The sequence below is a fragment of the Vitis vinifera genome, chromosome 19 (genome assembly GCF_030704535.1).
Source record: "Vitis vinifera cultivar Pinot Noir 40024 chromosome 19, ASM3070453v1".
Classification (NCBI taxonomy): Eukaryota; Viridiplantae; Streptophyta; class Magnoliopsida; order Vitales; family Vitaceae; genus Vitis; species Vitis vinifera.
Window position 1 is genome coordinate 1,505,327 of NC_081823.1, and position 16,803 is coordinate 1,522,129.

General features: G+C 33.7%; 3 protein-coding genes across 3 annotated transcripts; 2 read left to right on the plus strand and 1 right to left on the minus strand.

Annotated features, from left to right (window-relative positions):
- Positions 1–165: 165 nt before the first annotated feature.
- On the minus strand, positions 166–648 carry LOC100257263 (protein AGENET DOMAIN (AGD)-CONTAINING P1). The gene has a single exon (XM_002283092.4). The coding sequence runs from the start codon at positions 646–648 to the stop codon at positions 166–168; it is 483 nt and encodes a 160-aa protein (XP_002283128.1).
- Positions 649–2,596: 1,948 nt separating this feature from the next.
- On the plus strand, positions 2,597–9,312 carry LOC100245221 (dol-P-Man:Man(6)GlcNAc(2)-PP-Dol alpha-1,2-mannosyltransferase). Its single transcript, XM_002285402.5, has 10 exons — positions 2,597–2,999; positions 4,310–4,397; positions 4,525–4,684; positions 4,903–5,120; positions 5,277–5,572; positions 6,932–7,046; positions 7,138–7,276; positions 8,151–8,347; positions 8,466–8,555; positions 9,068–9,312. The coding sequence occupies exons 1-10, from the start codon at positions 2,722–2,724 to the stop codon at positions 9,197–9,199; spliced, it is 1,713 nt and encodes a 570-aa protein (XP_002285438.1). The 5' UTR covers positions 2,597–2,721; the 3' UTR covers positions 9,200–9,312.
- A 2,308-nt stretch (positions 9,313–11,620) lies between these two features.
- LOC100250345 (14-3-3-like protein D) lies at positions 11,621–16,537 on the plus strand. Its single transcript, XM_002285391.4, has 7 exons — positions 11,621–11,779; positions 11,886–12,192; positions 12,278–12,365; positions 14,741–14,850; positions 14,985–15,133; positions 15,696–15,742; positions 16,142–16,537. Exons 1-7 carry the CDS (start codon positions 11,719–11,721, stop codon positions 16,142–16,144), a joined length of 765 nt encoding a protein of 254 aa, XP_002285427.1. The 5' UTR covers positions 11,621–11,718; the 3' UTR covers positions 16,145–16,537.
- Positions 16,538–16,803: the final 266 nt, after the last annotated feature.

Sequence of the window (16,803 nt, forward strand, 5' to 3'; positions counted from 1 at the left end):
TCATCAACAACCCTTTTTTTCTCTCCTCTATTACAATGGCTAAGGTTTTTTCCAAAGAGTTTTGGTTTTGGCTATGTTTAATTTCCAAAAAATTTAAGGAAAAATGGAAGGAAAAGAAAAGAAAAAGTGGGAAAGGAAAAAAAAAAAAAAAATTAGACACAACAACTACCGAACTACAAGCCACTGCCCATCCTCCCATTCTTGATGAACCCTAAGCCTGTGAATAGGGTAAGCAAGCTCATCCCCTGAACTCTCAAAATACACAAAGTACTTCCCATCTTCATAGCTCCCGCTGATCCTCCCCACCCACCATCCATCGTTGTCGAAAGCATCCACCGTATCCAGCACTTCGAACCCAGTAACCAGGATCACTGGAGGGACAGGCCTCACTTCTGCAGCTTCAACAATCTCCTTGAGTGGCTGCTGCCCATCTTCATCTGACAGTAAGGTTTTGTACTCCACCATGAGCTTGTTTCTGCCAACTTTCCCGAGAACCTTGGCCTCATAGTAAGAACCCAGAAACCCATCTTCTTTGCTGCATACTTCTACGCGATGATCAAAATCTTCATGTATCTTCCTCCTTTTTGCTGGGTTTCTTGGATTCTTCTTGGGTTTTTGAGATTGAGATTGAGGGTTTATGATCTCCATTGCTGTTGAATTTATCCTTAACGTTGGGTTACTTTTCTTTTATAGAGAAGAGAGACTGAATATAGAATGCTTTTTATATATAGAAAGCAAGGGGGATTGTGCTGAGATTCTTGAAATATGGAAACCTGGTTGTTGTTGGATTCAGGGAACCCCATCCCATGCAAGTTCGCTTCCTTTTTTCAAGTGAAAAAAGAAAAAAAAATGTATAAGTATTTAAATTAATTTAATTCAAATAATAATAATAATAAATAATATATTATTTATTTATTTGTAAATGGATGCATGTTTTTACTTGAAGTGTTTTGACTTTTGAACGATTATCGAAAAGTGTTTTAAGAAATATCATTAATAAGTGTTTATTAGAGGAAAAACGTTAAAAATGATTTTTTAATACTATAAATCATTTTAAAAAAATTTAAAAATATTTTTAGACTAAAAAAGTTTTTTAAAAGTGTTTACCACTTGATTATAATGTTAAGAAGAATAAAATGAAGCGATATTTTCTGTTTGAAAAATTGCCATAAGGTGAAAAAAATGTATTTATAACCTTTTTATTGGGTGACAAGAAAATTTTTTATTTTATAAAAATTAAATATCATGTAAACAAATAAATTATCAATAATTAATTAATTAATCTACAGATAAAAATTATAATTTTTTTTCTTTTTTTTAATATTTTCTTTCTATTTTATTTTCGTATTATAATTATATTTATCTGAAAATTAGAAAACAAAATTTGAGCCCGTTTGGTAGTGATTTTTAAAAGTGTTTCTACCCTTAAAAACACTTTTAAGTGTTTTTGGGATAAAAATAAAGTGTTTGGCAAATTTTAAAAAACACTTTTGAAAATCTGAAAAAACACTTGAAGTGATTTTTAGAGAATCACTTGACAGGTGTTTTTTTTAAAAAACACTTCAATTATTTTGAAATATTCCAAAAATGCCCCTCAGTGATAAATCAATTAGAAAAATCTTTTTTTTTTATTTTATAGAAATTAATAGGTGGTCATATATTATTTTACTTTTAAAATTATCTTTTATTCAATGTTCTTTTTTTTTATTATTGATTTAGATGTTTTTTGTAAATATTTTTTAAAATTTTAGTATAGTGATAAAAAAATTATTATTTTTAATTAGAAAAGTCTTTTTTTTTTTTAGAAATTAATAGGTAATCATATATTGTTTTAATTTTAAAATTATCTTTTATTCAATGTTATTTTTTTTAGTGATTTAGATGTTTTTTCATTAATAAAAAGTTTTTTTTTGTTTATCATACTATTTTTTTTAATTAAAATTGTATGTCCTTTTTGGTAATTTATTAATATTAAAAGTGTTTTTATATTTATACAATATATTATCAAAAACACTTTAGAATCATTTTTTCTGATTATCATAAAAGTGTTTTTCACATAAACACTATAGCAGAAAACACTTCAAATAAAAACACTTCCACTAGAATCACTACCAAACGGGCTCTTAAGAAATGATTCTCTCATGTTTGTTTTATAGTGAAAATCAAAAAAAAAAAAAAATCAAATATAATTAATATTAGTTAAATTTTATATATATTTTAACTATTTAATCTTTATATAGGAGGAAAAAAATAAAATTAATTTTAATAATTAAATAAAAATAATTTATTAACATTAAATATATTTTCTTTTTCTTTTTTTGTTTTTTCTATTTAAAAATTTTTTTTCTATCATTTTCCCTCTAATTTTCTAATAATCAAAATAAAACCTATGGAACAAAACATAGCCATCAAGAATTCTCCTCCCGTTGTTGGTTCGCCTGATTAGATTCGGGCCCACCCATCGGGAACTCATTATTGGGCCTAAATACTGCGGATGTTGGATCGTAATTGGGACCGGTTGGGCCCGACTGGCCCATTGCAGCCATTTACTTGCTTTAGAACGAAGAAAGGCATCCACCCAACCAAAAACCAGAATAAAAAAATATAAATAAAAATAAAAGAAAAGGAAAAAGAAAAAGAAAAAGGAAGCCAAACAACGGCGGAAGTGTTCAAACACAGTGAAGCAAAAAAGGCAGAGAGAAGAGAAGAGAGAGGAGCGAAATGGCTCAAGCAGCTCGGCAGAGACGATCTCAGCCGTCGGATGAGTCGGCATCGTCGTCATCGGCGGCGTACACGAAGGTCGACAAGCCGGGGCGACCGGACGGCGGAGAAGAGGGAGAGAAGGGGCTGAGATGGCTGACGCCGTTGATTGCCCTAGCTGTGTTGAGGTACATGAGCGCCACATCGAATATCATCCACGACTGCGATGAGGTTTTCAACTATTGGGAGCCTCTCCACTTCCTCCTCTACAAATCTGGTTTCCAAACTTGGGAATATAGGTAAAAAAAAAAAAAAAAAATTTCAATTTCAGATTTCTTTTTCCACATTTTGTAATTTTGTAGTTTGCTTGTGCTAGTGGAAACGATGGATTTGTTTGAATATGAATTGCAGCTTTGAGATTTTCCTGTTGTCGTTATACATATAGAAGGAAATTAGTAGGATTGATGGGAAATGAAAGCATTACACCTCAGAACTGTTCATTAATGATTCAAAGAAGTTTTACAAGTATGGTTGAATTCAACAACAATTTTTGTCCGATTATGTTAAGGACATGTTTGGAAAGATGGAATGAAGAATGCCAATGAGGTATTACTTTTTTGGATTTTATTTTATTTTTAGAATGGGAGTAGGAATTCAAGGTTCATTCTTATGGAAACCAAATCCCAGACTTGCAAGGATTTTGAATCTTCTCTTCGACATGGAAATAGGATGGAAATGGAGGTGAATCACAACAATACCATGTAGAGGAGAGGAATCAAAATCCTAGTGAGAGTGAGATTTGGTTTTCATACTAATTAATTTTTTATTTTCATTCCTATTTTTAAAAAGGAATCTGAACACATTAATGAATGGGAATGAAATTGATTTCTCATTACCAATCTTTATTCGAGCGTTTCAAATGTGATTGTCACCTTCTTTCAGGGAATTCACCTGACAATGGGGCATTTATCCCATTCCGTTTCCATTCTTATTCCTGTGTGCTGTCTGCACCATAAATTCTTTTTATTAGGCACTTTTTTTTTTTCAGGGAATTCACCTGACAGTGAGGCATTTATCCCAACTGGTGGCAAAGAAAATCCCAAGCTGATATAGCCTGCCCCTCTACCCTACACCACTTAAAATACTCTAGAGACTTGAACTCAGGATCTCTGGTTTGTTGCCATAGGACACTACCACTTGGTCTTTTCCATCAGGCATATGTTACACCTTTTACATTTCTGTATTTAGAAAGTTTTCAATTATATTAGAGTTCAAATTTGCAATCCAAGTCACTGATGGGTTGAGACTTAGACATGTATTTTATGCGTGTGTTGTGTAGCAATGACATGAATTACAGTAGAACTGTAGAAGCAGCAGTGTGCATAACAGTAATGTAAACTGTATGATCCTGTGGGGCACCCATATGTGACCAAACCACACCCGCCACACTCCTTTTTTTTTTTTCTTTTTTTTTTTCCTGGTTGTTAATTTATCCTAGTATACTGCAATTTATGACAGATAGGTGCTCAAGTTTGAATTATGATGAAAATTTTCCTTGACTAAACCTATTTTTCATTGGGCACTGATTTTTGTTGTACTTCTCTTGCAGCTCCCAGTTTGCCCTTCGGTCATATTTATATCTCCTTTTTCATGAATTAGTGGGTAAACCAGCTTCCTGGTTGTATGGTGGGGAAAAGGTAAGATCTATCTGTACTTTGAAATATTATTGTCACAATTGCTTTTGATTGGAAAATTTTCATGTCTTCAATTGGATATAATGTATTGTTGGTGTCATCTCTGTAAGGCTCTTTCTTGTCATAACAGGTGAGAGTATTTTATGCTGTAAGGCTCTTTCTTGGTCTCATCTCTGTCATCACAGACACTGTTCTGGTGGTAGCCCTTTCTAGGAAGTATGGACGCCGTCTTGCCGCTTACACACTTGCAATGCTATGCTTAACCAGTGGTTGCTTTTTTGCTAGCACAAGTGAGCGTGCCTCTCCCTCATTTTTCTCCTTTGTTTCCCAGAATACTATCCTAGTGTTTCTCTCCTTATGTGTCTGTATTCTCTTTTTTCACTCATACATCTTGACCTTGAGCCCAATGTTAATTAGATGTAATTTTATTTCTTGCATCATTCATTGAGAAATAGTTCTGGAACTTCTTGTATTTCTCTGATATCCAGTGTTTTAAGTTTGTTTGCAGGTTTTTTGCCTAGCTCGTTTTCTATGTATGCAGTCAGTCTCTCCTCAGGTCTATTTCTTCTTGAGAAACCGGCAATGGCAGTTTCTGTTGCTGTAGTTGGGGTTATACTTGGCTGGCCATTCTCAATCTTGGTTTTTCTGCCAGTCACTTTCTATGCTTTAGCAAGAAAATTCAAACAAACATTTCTTTCAGGGGCTATCACTTCTCTCGCCCTCCTTGTAAGTTAACTCTGGTACAGCTTTGGTTATTAAGGAACAATCTATGATAGCATACCTGTTTCTTGGCAATCAGAATTAAAGGAGTTATCAAGAGTTTTCATCTTATTTTAATTTCTTAATGTTTATTTAATTTTGAATGTTTTGGATTTCTTCCAGGCACTCTCACTTCTTGTTGACTACCACTACTATGGAAGATGGACGTCATCTGTTTTGAATCTCTTGATATATAATGTCTTAGGTGGTGGCGAGAGCCATTTGTATGGGATTGAAGGGCCACTATATTATCTGAGGAATGGATTTAACAATTTCAACTTCTGCTTTGTGCTTGCCTTACTGTTTCTGGGAATTTTGCCCATTGTGAGGAAGAAATATGTTCCAGACCTGCTAGTTGTCATTTCACCTCTTTATATTTGGCTGGGATTTATGTCTTTACAACCACACAAAGAAGAAAGGTATAACTATTTCTGTCATTTTCTTAACTATTCTGCAGACTTATTAATGTCACTTCTTTAAAAAAATGAATTCCTGCCATATTTTCCTTTTAAAGAATGATTATGAATATGGCTAGTTTCCAGCTAGTTGTTTTGAACTTCTAAAGTATGACATATTCGTTCAGTCTAAGGTATTAAAATATATCCTTCATTTACCTATGAAAAGGAAAAAAAAAAAAAAAAGGTGTTCATATTGCTGGAGGCTAGCACATTTCTGAATATGCTACTGAAATTTCAAAAAATTAACGAGACTTTCCACTGAAATTATTCTATGGTTGTACTTGTACCAGTGCGTGTTATTCATTTAGTATGAAAAGCTGTTGATGTCTATGGGCCAGTGCTTTGTTCAATTTCCTCTTAATTTTAACTGCATGGATCCTGCTCTACACACAATTTACAGTACCTGAAAAACTAATACAATAAAAGTTGGAGTTCCACTTCTTCCTCAATCCACTCTAAGAAAAAGGCAAGAATCGTTCGTCAGTGACGGAATGAAACTCGTGTGAATCATATGGCTATGGTTTGACAATGAATTCTTCATCCACCAATTTGAGCTATTGTGGCTTTCCATCCGTTCCTAGAGGCAGCATCCGTTGCTCAACCTTGATGATTTTTGTGTGGAATGCTTAAGATGTGAATGAAGGATAATCTTTCTTTTTTTCTTTTTCCCTTTGAGTGAATCATACAAAGTGTGCTTGGGTTACTTCCCTCTTTTGGCATCTTTCAACAAAATTGCTTACTTGTAGTTGTAGAAAACGATTTAATGAAATTCATGCTACTTAGCAAAATCTTTGGAGATTGTGTTTTCGATTAATATAAACCATATCATATAAAGAAGTTGTAAGACTCAGAGCACTATTGAGCTTCACTGAACAGTCTGGATCTGAATTTATAGGTTTTGGGCCTGCTAAAAAAATCATGCCTGCCTATATTTTCAGGCTCAGTCAATCCTAGACATATGCCTTGTATTTTAGGATCGCATTTGGTCTAGACTCTGGCTAGTCTAATGCTATTCATTATTCTTAAGCATGTTAGCTTGCTTGTATTTGGTTGGGTTTGTACATTGAACCTGGGTTCTTTATGCATTTCAGACTGCATATGCATAGCATGGGGTTAGATAAAAAACTTTTCATGTGATCGTGATCTACTCACTACTTTCTTGGTCTAAAATCCTGTTGTTCAATTTGTTTACTTTCTCTTGGTGAGGCCTTTTAGGTGCTGACGATGATCAGAAGATCCTTTAATCCCAAGTATAGGGCACTTTATTATTGACTGCCAGTGAGCAAAATGACTGATAATATATTCCCATTACCCTTGCAGGTTCCTCTATCCAATATATCCACTTGTCTGTGTTGCTGCTTCAGCTGTCATTGAGAGCTTTCCAGATCTTTTTCGAGACCCATACTATCCCAATGCTAACTATTTGATGGTTATGGTGAGCTTATCCCATATTCCTATAATTTGCTCTAAGCCATTTCAATAAATATTCTGGCTCATTGTCAAACATTCTTTGCTTGCCTGTGCAGATAGCCAAATGCCTAAGACCAGTGGTTCTTGGCCTTATCTTATGTGCCTCTCATGCGCGTACATTTTCAATGCTCAATGGTTATTCTGCTCCTTTGGAGATTTACAAGCATTTTGAGCACCATGAAGATGTAGGAAGTGGTGAGAATCACTACTTTTTTACCATATTTGGCATGAACTATCAGATGGTGCTGAAAAGTGTGACAAACTTTTCTGAAGATTTGTGGAAGGTCTCAAATGATAGGCAGTATTTTTTTATTATGAATCTTTTTGGTGTTTGGTGACACCCTATCTAACAGCATGGTGGAGAACTTACTTCATGGGTCTGCTTAAGAGTCGGCGCACAAGAACTTAGATACTCTAGATAACAGTTTGCATATCCTAAAAATGTGTGAAAAATGGAATTTTTTCTTACTTTTCTAGAGCCACCTTACTACTATTCATAAGCTGGAATTTCATCATTATTCATTTCATGTTATGCACTTTCTTCGGCTGTATAGCTTGCCCATAATGCTGTACACTAACCTAGTGAACAGCCTATCTAACAACATTAACACAATTTTTATGGTTGGATTCTGCGTTGGAGCAAACAGAACCTATGCACATATGACTTGACTTGCAGTTCAGTGAGTAATTCTAAAACTTTTATGAAGTCTATTGAAATTTTCTAATAGTTCACTACCCAAAAGTCACAACATATGCTCTTTTTATTTTATGGCATGAATTTTTTTCTTACTGGACTAAATCTATGCACATGTCCCAAAATTGTTGCCCAAATTCTTGTTGGATCACAAGTATTCCAGAATTCACCCCCAAGCTCCAAATTTGTTCTAGTGACAGATAATTCATGAGTTGTGGATGGCTTTACAAGAAATATTTTACAGTACTCTATGCAAATCCAAAGTTTATCTACTTCATTAGAATAAATAAATATAGAAGAAGATATGCATTTAGTTGTATCAGGGAAACAACACGTTTATCTGACTGTTTATTTCCTCTATTCTGTATAATGCAGGTTCTGTAGTTTGTGTTGGGAGCGAATGGCACCGGTTCCCATCGTCATTTTTCATTCCTGATTATGTGGGTGAAGTTCGATGGATTGATGATGGGTTCCGAGGTCTCCTTCCATTGCCATTCAATTCCACCTTGGGCGGAACTTCAGCAGCACCATCTTATTTTAACAACAAGAACAAGGCATCAGATGAGCAATATGTAATCAACCCCTCCTCTAAACGAGTTCATATTTCTCAGTCTATATCGTATTTTTCTTCTTTGCCTTCTCATTTAAATTAAGTGGCTCACAAAAAATATTCTCAAATGAAATTCACAGCTTCGCAATCTTGAAGCTTGTACTTTCCTCGTAGAGCTTGAGCTTCAACGACCCTACCCTTCCCGTGGAAGTGACTTATCAACTTGGGAGGTAAAACTATTTTACCTTAATTTATACCACACACGTTTCATCACCTGTAGGGGGAGAAATTAGCAATTACAGATTACAGATAAATTGATGCGAGAATAAATAATAACTAGAATCCTGATACATTGTTAAGATACTACTAACTTTTTTTAAAGCTTAAACTCTTACACAATATTTGGTTCCAACAAAATATTAAGAAAAGAAAAAAAAGGAAATGCTAAGGAAAATGACTTTCGAATGATTGGTTTCATTATGAAAAATACGAAAGACAATGAAATATAATTAAAATTAGTTAGAAGTTTACATATTTTCACAAATATTTAATCTTTATATAAAAAAATTTAAATAAATGAAATGAGTTTGAGGTAGCATATAAAAATAATTCATTAACTTCAAATTTATTTTCTATTTTTCTTTTTTTCTACTTTTCTTCTTTATTTTCTTTCTTTTGTATTTTCCCTCAAATTTTCTGGGATCTAATATAACCTTGGCTACTAAAATTTTATGTGCTTTAGGCTGTTGCGGTGTTGCCTTATCTGGACAGGGAGCTTTCACCTGCAACTTATCGGTCTTTTTTCATCCCATATCTCTGGGAGCGTAGGAATGTTTTTGGCAAGTACAAACTGCTTAGAAGAATACCTAAATGATACTAGTAGTTTTTCACCTAATTGTTCTAAGTTTCTGAATTTTTGTACCATAACTGCTGATTGATAAGCTTATATCAACATTAATCCTATTTTTGGTGTCTGAGATTTGAACATTTTCTTCACCAATCTGTTTGGAATGGGGGATTCACTAGTGCATTGTTGAATTAAAGGTAGGGTTTTTCCCCCTGATTTTGCATTGAATCAAGTTCCCTAGTTTACTGATTTCCTTGTGATTATGTTTTAGGAATCAATCCATTTTGATTTAGGCCTTGATTGGTTTTTAGTTTTAGCTAGAACACAAAATCAAAGCCAAAGTCATAATTTCATATGAAAAGTTTAATAGTTGTTGATATGAGTTAGAATAAGGGTTTTACAAGAAAAATGTATTATCTTGACCTTTATATTAAGATCTTATTTGAAGTGATTTATGGGAAGTTAAAAATCTGTTTCGACTAATTCTATTGGAAGAGCTTGTGACTTTGAAATGAACTTCAAATAGAAGTTGGGATGATGTTACTTGGTGTAGAAGCTCTTCTTTTAGCTTATGTAGAAAGATGTTTCATATTTTAATCAGCTTCCATCAAACCATTATTATTTCTTTGAAAGTATGACTTTGACTTTGGCTTCTAGCTAAAGCAAAAAAAAAAAAAAAAAAAAAAAGAGAGATTTAAGCTCTTTTTCAAGTTCGAAGTTCTTTTGCTGAGATCATGTATATTTATATCAAAAGCTTTTATTCATGTTTGAAATAAGTTTTGAGCTTCTAACAAAAGCTAATTCAATGAGCTCGTAAGATATTAATAGTCATTCTTGTTTAAATTGGTTTCTTAAATGTCATAATGATATCTTAGGTCTTGTTTGGGATAATTTTTTATTTTCGGTTTACTCAGGTGTCTCGTTGGTGATAATTTTTTGTTTTCGGTTTTACCTGGAAGTTGAAGTTGATATGAAAGTTGTAATTTTTAAAGGTTAATATCGATATTATAAAATTTTTATTAAATATGAAAAAACTTCTTATAGAAGTCAAAATAAAGCTTCTTTATAAAATAAAAAAATAATTGGTTTTTTTTACTATAAAGTTGATCCAAAAAGTTTTTAGCTTATAACAAGCCAATTCGATGATCGTAAAATATTAATAGTCATTCTTGTTTAAATTGGTTTTGTTAAGGCTCTCTTTTTCGAGTCATAATTTCTTAGGTCTTGTTTGGGATCTTTTTTTATTTTTGATTTTACTTAGGTCTTATTGGTGATAATTTTTTGTTTACAATTTTACCTAGAAGTTGAATTTGATATGAAAGTCGTAACTTTTAAAGGTTAATATTGATATTATAAAAAAATTATTAAATATGAAAGAACTTATAGAAGTCAAAATAAAGCTTCTTTATAAAAATTAAAATAAATAAATAAAATAACTGTTTTTTTCACTATAAAGTTGATCCAAAAAGTTGCTGATGATTTTAGAAATGGTTTTTTAAGTTTTCAAAAGCTAATCTAATGAAGGACAAAATGAGAAAAGTAATCCCTACAATTCCATAATCAACGACACATTTAAATCGTTTCTTGTAGGGCTTGTTTGGCTGCTCAAACTTTTCTCCTCTTTTTCGTAGGTCGATGCCAAATTTTCAAGGATTAGATAATATAATGTTGAATTTTTCCCCAAGACAAACCCTAGATTTTGAAGAATTCATCTCACTGCGTGACTCATGATGCTGGTTTTGAAATAAGCATATGGTGACAAATAAAAGAGCCTGACAACCTGATGGGGGAAGCCACCAATAATGACGTGGCAGACAACTATTGAATGGCCATGCCACGTCACTGCCAACCCTTGAATACTTTGGATTGTGGTATTACATCATTGCTATAGGATTTTATTTATATTTTTTTATTTAGTGTATTTAGTATTATTATATGTTTTTGGTAGGTGAGGCACGTGTGGTGTCCATCAAATACCAAAACAATGAAAATTATAAAAATAAAAATAAAAAAAAAATTCAAGTGATTTAAAAACTATATTTGGTTGGAGTCATTTTAATTTTAATTTTTTTATTTTTATAAATAATAGGGATGTGTGATAGTTTTAATTTCCTTTTTATTTTTAAAATAAAAAATCAAAATTATGGTTGGTAAAATTTTCTATAATAATAATATTATTATTTGAAAAATATGATTTAATTTAATTTATTTTTAAAATAAAAATGAATACAAAATTGTATGAATTTCTATTTATCAAGGAGTATTTTAGATATTTTCTTACATATTTTTTTTCTACGCATATTACGTAATTTGACAGCATTAAATTTCTTCCGTTAGTCATTCTACGCATACTTAATTGCTACGTGGCACTTCATCATTGGTCCGTCATCCAACGCGGGTCCAAGCAAGGTCAGATTGAGACCAACGGAGTGGTCCGCCACCTAACGCGCCTATAAATACTCTGCAGACCTCGCCCCATTTTTCACTCCACCATTTTCTCTCTCAATTTTCCCGAGAAAACTAGAGAGAGAAAGTAGGGATCAGTAATGGCTCGCGAGAACTTCGTCTACATAGCTAAGCTCGCTGAGCAAGCCGAGAGATACGATGGTCAGTGTTTCGTCCTTCGCTTTCCAGATCTGCTGTTTTAATTTCGCTAGGGCTAGGGTTTCAGATTCTAACTGGATTTCACTCTTTTTGCGAAAATTTTGTGCAGAAATGGTGGATGCGATGAAGAAAGTGGCGAAGCTGGATGTGGATTTGACTGTGGAAGAGCGGAATTTGCTTTCGGTTGGGTACAAGAACGTGATCGGAGCGCGAAGGGCTTCCTGGAGGATCCTATCGTCGATCGAGCAGAAGGAGGAGGTGAGAGGGAATGAGCAGAACGCAAAGCGGATCAAGGAGTATAGGCAGAAGGTGGAATCTGAGCTGTCGGGTATTTGTAGCGATATTATGACTGTGATTGATGAGCATCTGATTCCGGCTTCTACGGCTGGTGAATCCACTGTTTTTTACTATAAAATGTAAGGAATATGTTTGAGTTTGGTGCATTTTATTTCATTTGAGTGCTTTGATTTTTGTAGTAATTTCAGGGTTTGGTTGTTTCAGGAAAGGGGATTATTATCGGTACCTGGCGGAGTTCAAGACCGGCAATGAGAGGAAAGAGGCGGCTGATCAGTCTCTTAAGGCATACCAGGTATATATGCTTTTGTTTCATTTGAGCTCGTGATGTTCTTTTATGAATTTTGTCCATTTCTGTTTGCTTCGCATGTGGGAAGTATCTAGCATGCTAAGGATGATATGGGTGAGGCTTCTATTGTGGCAGATTGTTGTTATGATTTGTGTTGCTTGGTATAGTTGGATTTTCTTATTGGACTCTGAATTAATCCTTTTTCTCCACAGATGTAATTAGAACTTTTCATTGAAGGAGAGAATTTTCTTTTCTTTTCCTTTCTTTTCTAAGTTTTGAAGTCCTTTCTGTTCTAAAGTAGGATGCAACATATTTTCTGTCTAGAACCGTCTCTGAGGTACATCTTGTCTGCATATTGGATTATGTGCTCAGACTTTTGATTATGCATCAATCAAAGTAGTCTTTCTAGTTGAGAAGGAGGCTTGCTTCATTGTGAGCAGTCATTTTGCCTATCAAAAAAAGTGGGCACTCATTTTAGTGGGCTTGAAGCTTTTGAAAGTTATAAGTCATTTCTTCCAGGTTCTCAATGTTGCGACTCTTTGGTGATTATGTTATTTGTTGTTTTTCATACCTTTACTTGGACACTTGAATTGCTTCCCCTTCCCTAAGATATTGGGAACTCAGTATGACCCCCTTTTAGCAAATATAACATGTTTGCCATTCAATAAATTTTTAGAGGCATGGATATGGGGTGACATTGCTTACATTTGATGAAACTTGCCACTTTCCCTGAGAACTATTTTTGAAACCTCTAATGCTTAAAATCTTTCCTTTTTTTATTGGCCAATTGAAAAAAAAAACTATTGTGCTTCTGCTGAGAATCTTTTGTTGATGAACATTAGTAGGTAGAGGTCTTTTGTTTCATGTAATTCATGCTACACAGGCATGTTTTTCTGTGGCCATATATTCCAGATCATCTGCATTCCTCCTAGTAGAGCACTCAGTTCGTGATACTATTTGCTTTACAAAAGCCAAAGATTATCAAAATATAGAAAAGAAAGTTTTATTTTACTGGTGGGTTTTCCCCCCCTCAAAACTTAATGTGGTACAAATAAGAAGTATAAAAAGTCATTTCTTGATCTTACCAATGAAATGAAGCTGTTGGTGTTTTTATTTTGAGGCTTGTGCTCTCAATTGAAGAAATTTTTTAGTAGCTTTTCCTCCCACTTTCAACTCGACCAAGTTGCCCTTATAGTTTTCCTGGAGATTGGGAGAATAAATAATCTGCCTTTCTTGCTGTCACCCTACTTTGCAGTTAGAACATTAGCAAAAGAGATGGTACTATCTGCCTAATGCATTGCCCTCCCTTGCAGGTAGAGGCAAAGCAAAAGAGTGATGTGTTTGGTTTCCAAAATGTTATTTTAGTGTCATTATATTCCACTATGACCCAGTCAAACTTTTTCCTTTGCCTTTGGAGAATCCCAAGCGGAGCTAACACTCTATTATCATGAGATCACTCCACTTCATTGGTCAAGAGAAAGCGTAAACAATGATACAAGCAACAATGTTGAATTGAATCTTAGCATAAATGTATCAGTAACCTATGGTATGAGGAACTTTACTGAATTTTGTAGACCAGTTCCTTAGTTTCTTCTTATTTTCTTTTTGTTCTTTTTATTTTTATCTGGGTGGTCCTTGTATATCACCTGTATTAGGGTATACCTCCTTATCATGCGGTATGTGTTGCCTCTATCTATCAAACAAAAATCCAAGTGTTTTTTCCTCCTGCTTTTGAAGGCAACATATTGTGTCTTTACTAATATGCAAGATAAGATTCAACATTGCAGTTAATGCTTTATTATAAAATCAGTACTATTTGAGATCAGCAATTAAATGCTCCTCCACAGTTTCTGTTGTCACATCTCTGAACTGAGATTCTGCTGCAACCAGAGATTTTAAATGTCCCTTTGTTGTTTCTGATTTTTTTTTTTTTAAATTGGAAAAAAAGGTGCCACCTTGCAACTCGATAATCAGCTGAAGAAGTCCTTCCTGGTGACTAGTGGGAGCATTATACCATTTCTCCTGTTCCTGCCTTGATGTGGTCCTTGTCAAATTTGAGTAGTGTGGAATTTTCACTTTTCCTTTAGATCATTTGAGTAGGATTGAAATCAAATTTTAAGATAAAAGAAGTTAAAGAAATATCAATGATGGAAATGGTTTAAATTCATTCTAACTTAAATATGGAACTTGAAAAGCAGTATCCTCTTGGAAAACCGTTTTTGATATGGTAAATTATTAAAAAAAAATGGTAAGGACCAATAGTGAGATCCTTTTTCCCTGTAAATTCATTTCTTTTCAAATCAGGATATTGATTTTTTTTTTCTTTTTTGGTATTCCTAAATACTAAATTTGTCTATTACTTCATGCAATTTGTTTTGCAGACGGCTTCTACTACTGCAGAGAGCGATTTATCCCCCACTCATCCCATCCGATTGGGTTTGGCTTTAAATTTTTCTGTCTTCTATTATGAGATTATGAATTCACCTGAAAGGTATGCTTGCAATTATTTCATATTTTTGTATTATGATGCCTGATCTATAAAGTTCTTGTACGATGGAATCTTTTTGTTAAGAAACAACAAATTTTATTGCAAGGAATCTTATCCCGTGGTTGTTTGTTTCTTAGGGCTTGCCACCTTGCAAAGCAAGCTTTTGATGAAGCTATTTCAGAGTTGGACACCCTTAGCGAGGAATCTTACAAAGACAGCACTTTAATTATGCAGCTCTTAAGGGATAACCTTACTTTGTGGACTTCTGACATCCCTGAGGATGGAGGTAAACACACAGAGTCACTTTAAATTTTGAGCAGTTTGATGTCATTCCTTTGTAGTAATGTGGATGTTCCTGTCAGGGGAAGAGGGGTTGATTTGGAAGTTCTAAATGTAGTCCTTTTAAGACTTAAATGTTGCATGAATCTTTGGGGTCCTCCTTAGGTGACCTTTTTGATGTGGGGCCATTGTTTAGTAAATGATTGATGGGAGATCATTCGATGACTAGGAATTCACTTTACCTCCAAATATGCGCGTCATGTGCAAGAAAGACGGTCAACTCTCTCTTTCTTAGTTGTATTGCTATATCCAAGTCATGGTCTGTAGCTTTATCTTTGATATTGATTGATGATTTTTAATGTTCCAGAAAATTTTATTAGCACCATGGGTTTCAATATATTTGAAACCTGGTTTTTTACGTTTACCTGCTTTTTTTCACCCGACTTGTTTTCTTTCTAGGATCATGTTTGTGCTTGCATTTCTGTTTACAACTTAAATGTCATACTTGTTGCTTCTAGCATGATTGGTTGGGTTATTTATCTGTTCCGTTGCATTATTTATCCCTGCAGAAGACCAGAAGATGGAAAGCTCTGCCAAAGCTGGTGGAGACGATGAGGTGGGTGATTCTATTACATCATATTTATAAATAATTTGCCTAGGTTATGTTTAGTTCTCAGAAAATGTCAAGAAAAATGCAAAGGGAAAAAATAGAGAGGAAAAAAAAAAGTGAAGAAAAATAAAAAATTTAAAAGATTTAAAGGTAATAATTATTTTTAAATGTTATTTTAAACTTGTTTCATTTATTTTAACTTTTTTATATATAGATTAAATAATTTGAAAATATTTAAATTTTTAACTAATTTTAATTATATTTTGATTTTATTTCATTTTTTCCACGGTAGTACTAAACATGAAATCATATTCCTCTAACATTCAATATATGTGGTAAATAATTTGTTTCACATTTATGCTATGCAACATCTCTTTACATGTGAAACTCCTCTTTTAAATGCAGTGAAGCTGAGGAGAGGAGAGCCTCACAGCCCTTTATTGTGTGAACAGGGATAAAGGATGATTCCTCTAGGCTCTCTGGTGTTTTCTGAATTACAGAGGATTTCAAAATTCTCTCCTTTGTTGTACCTTATTGTTGTCTGGTATTGTTCTTAATATTCTGTAGATGTCGGGACAATTATCAGAGTTTCATTTGCATCCCCCTAGCTTTTCTCCTCTCCGCCACTCTCGGACGGAAATTAGAAGGATTGGCGTGGTTGCTTTTAGGTTGCTTTCATTTCATTTCTTTTTCTTTTTCCCTTTTTTTGTATTTCCTTTTTCTCTTTTTCTGCCCCCCTTTTTTTCAACCTTAAAATGCAGCATAGTTCAAATGAGACTCTTATGATTTGGCTTGTCTCCATTTTTTCTACTTCAATGCTCGTCTTTTCACTGCATTTGTGGGCTTACAGAACTTAAACATGAGATCTGTAATAGATATGAGCTTCTCAATTCTTGGTAGGGGTGATCACTCTGGTTAAAATGATGATTTGATGATCCGATAATTCCTTATGCATGCAGAGCATTCTTCTTTCCTGTTTTGTTTTTTACAAACTGTTTCCTTTTCTGAATAGAGGTTGGTGCTCCTAAATCTCAATAAAACAAAGAAGTTTGATGCATTCATGATGT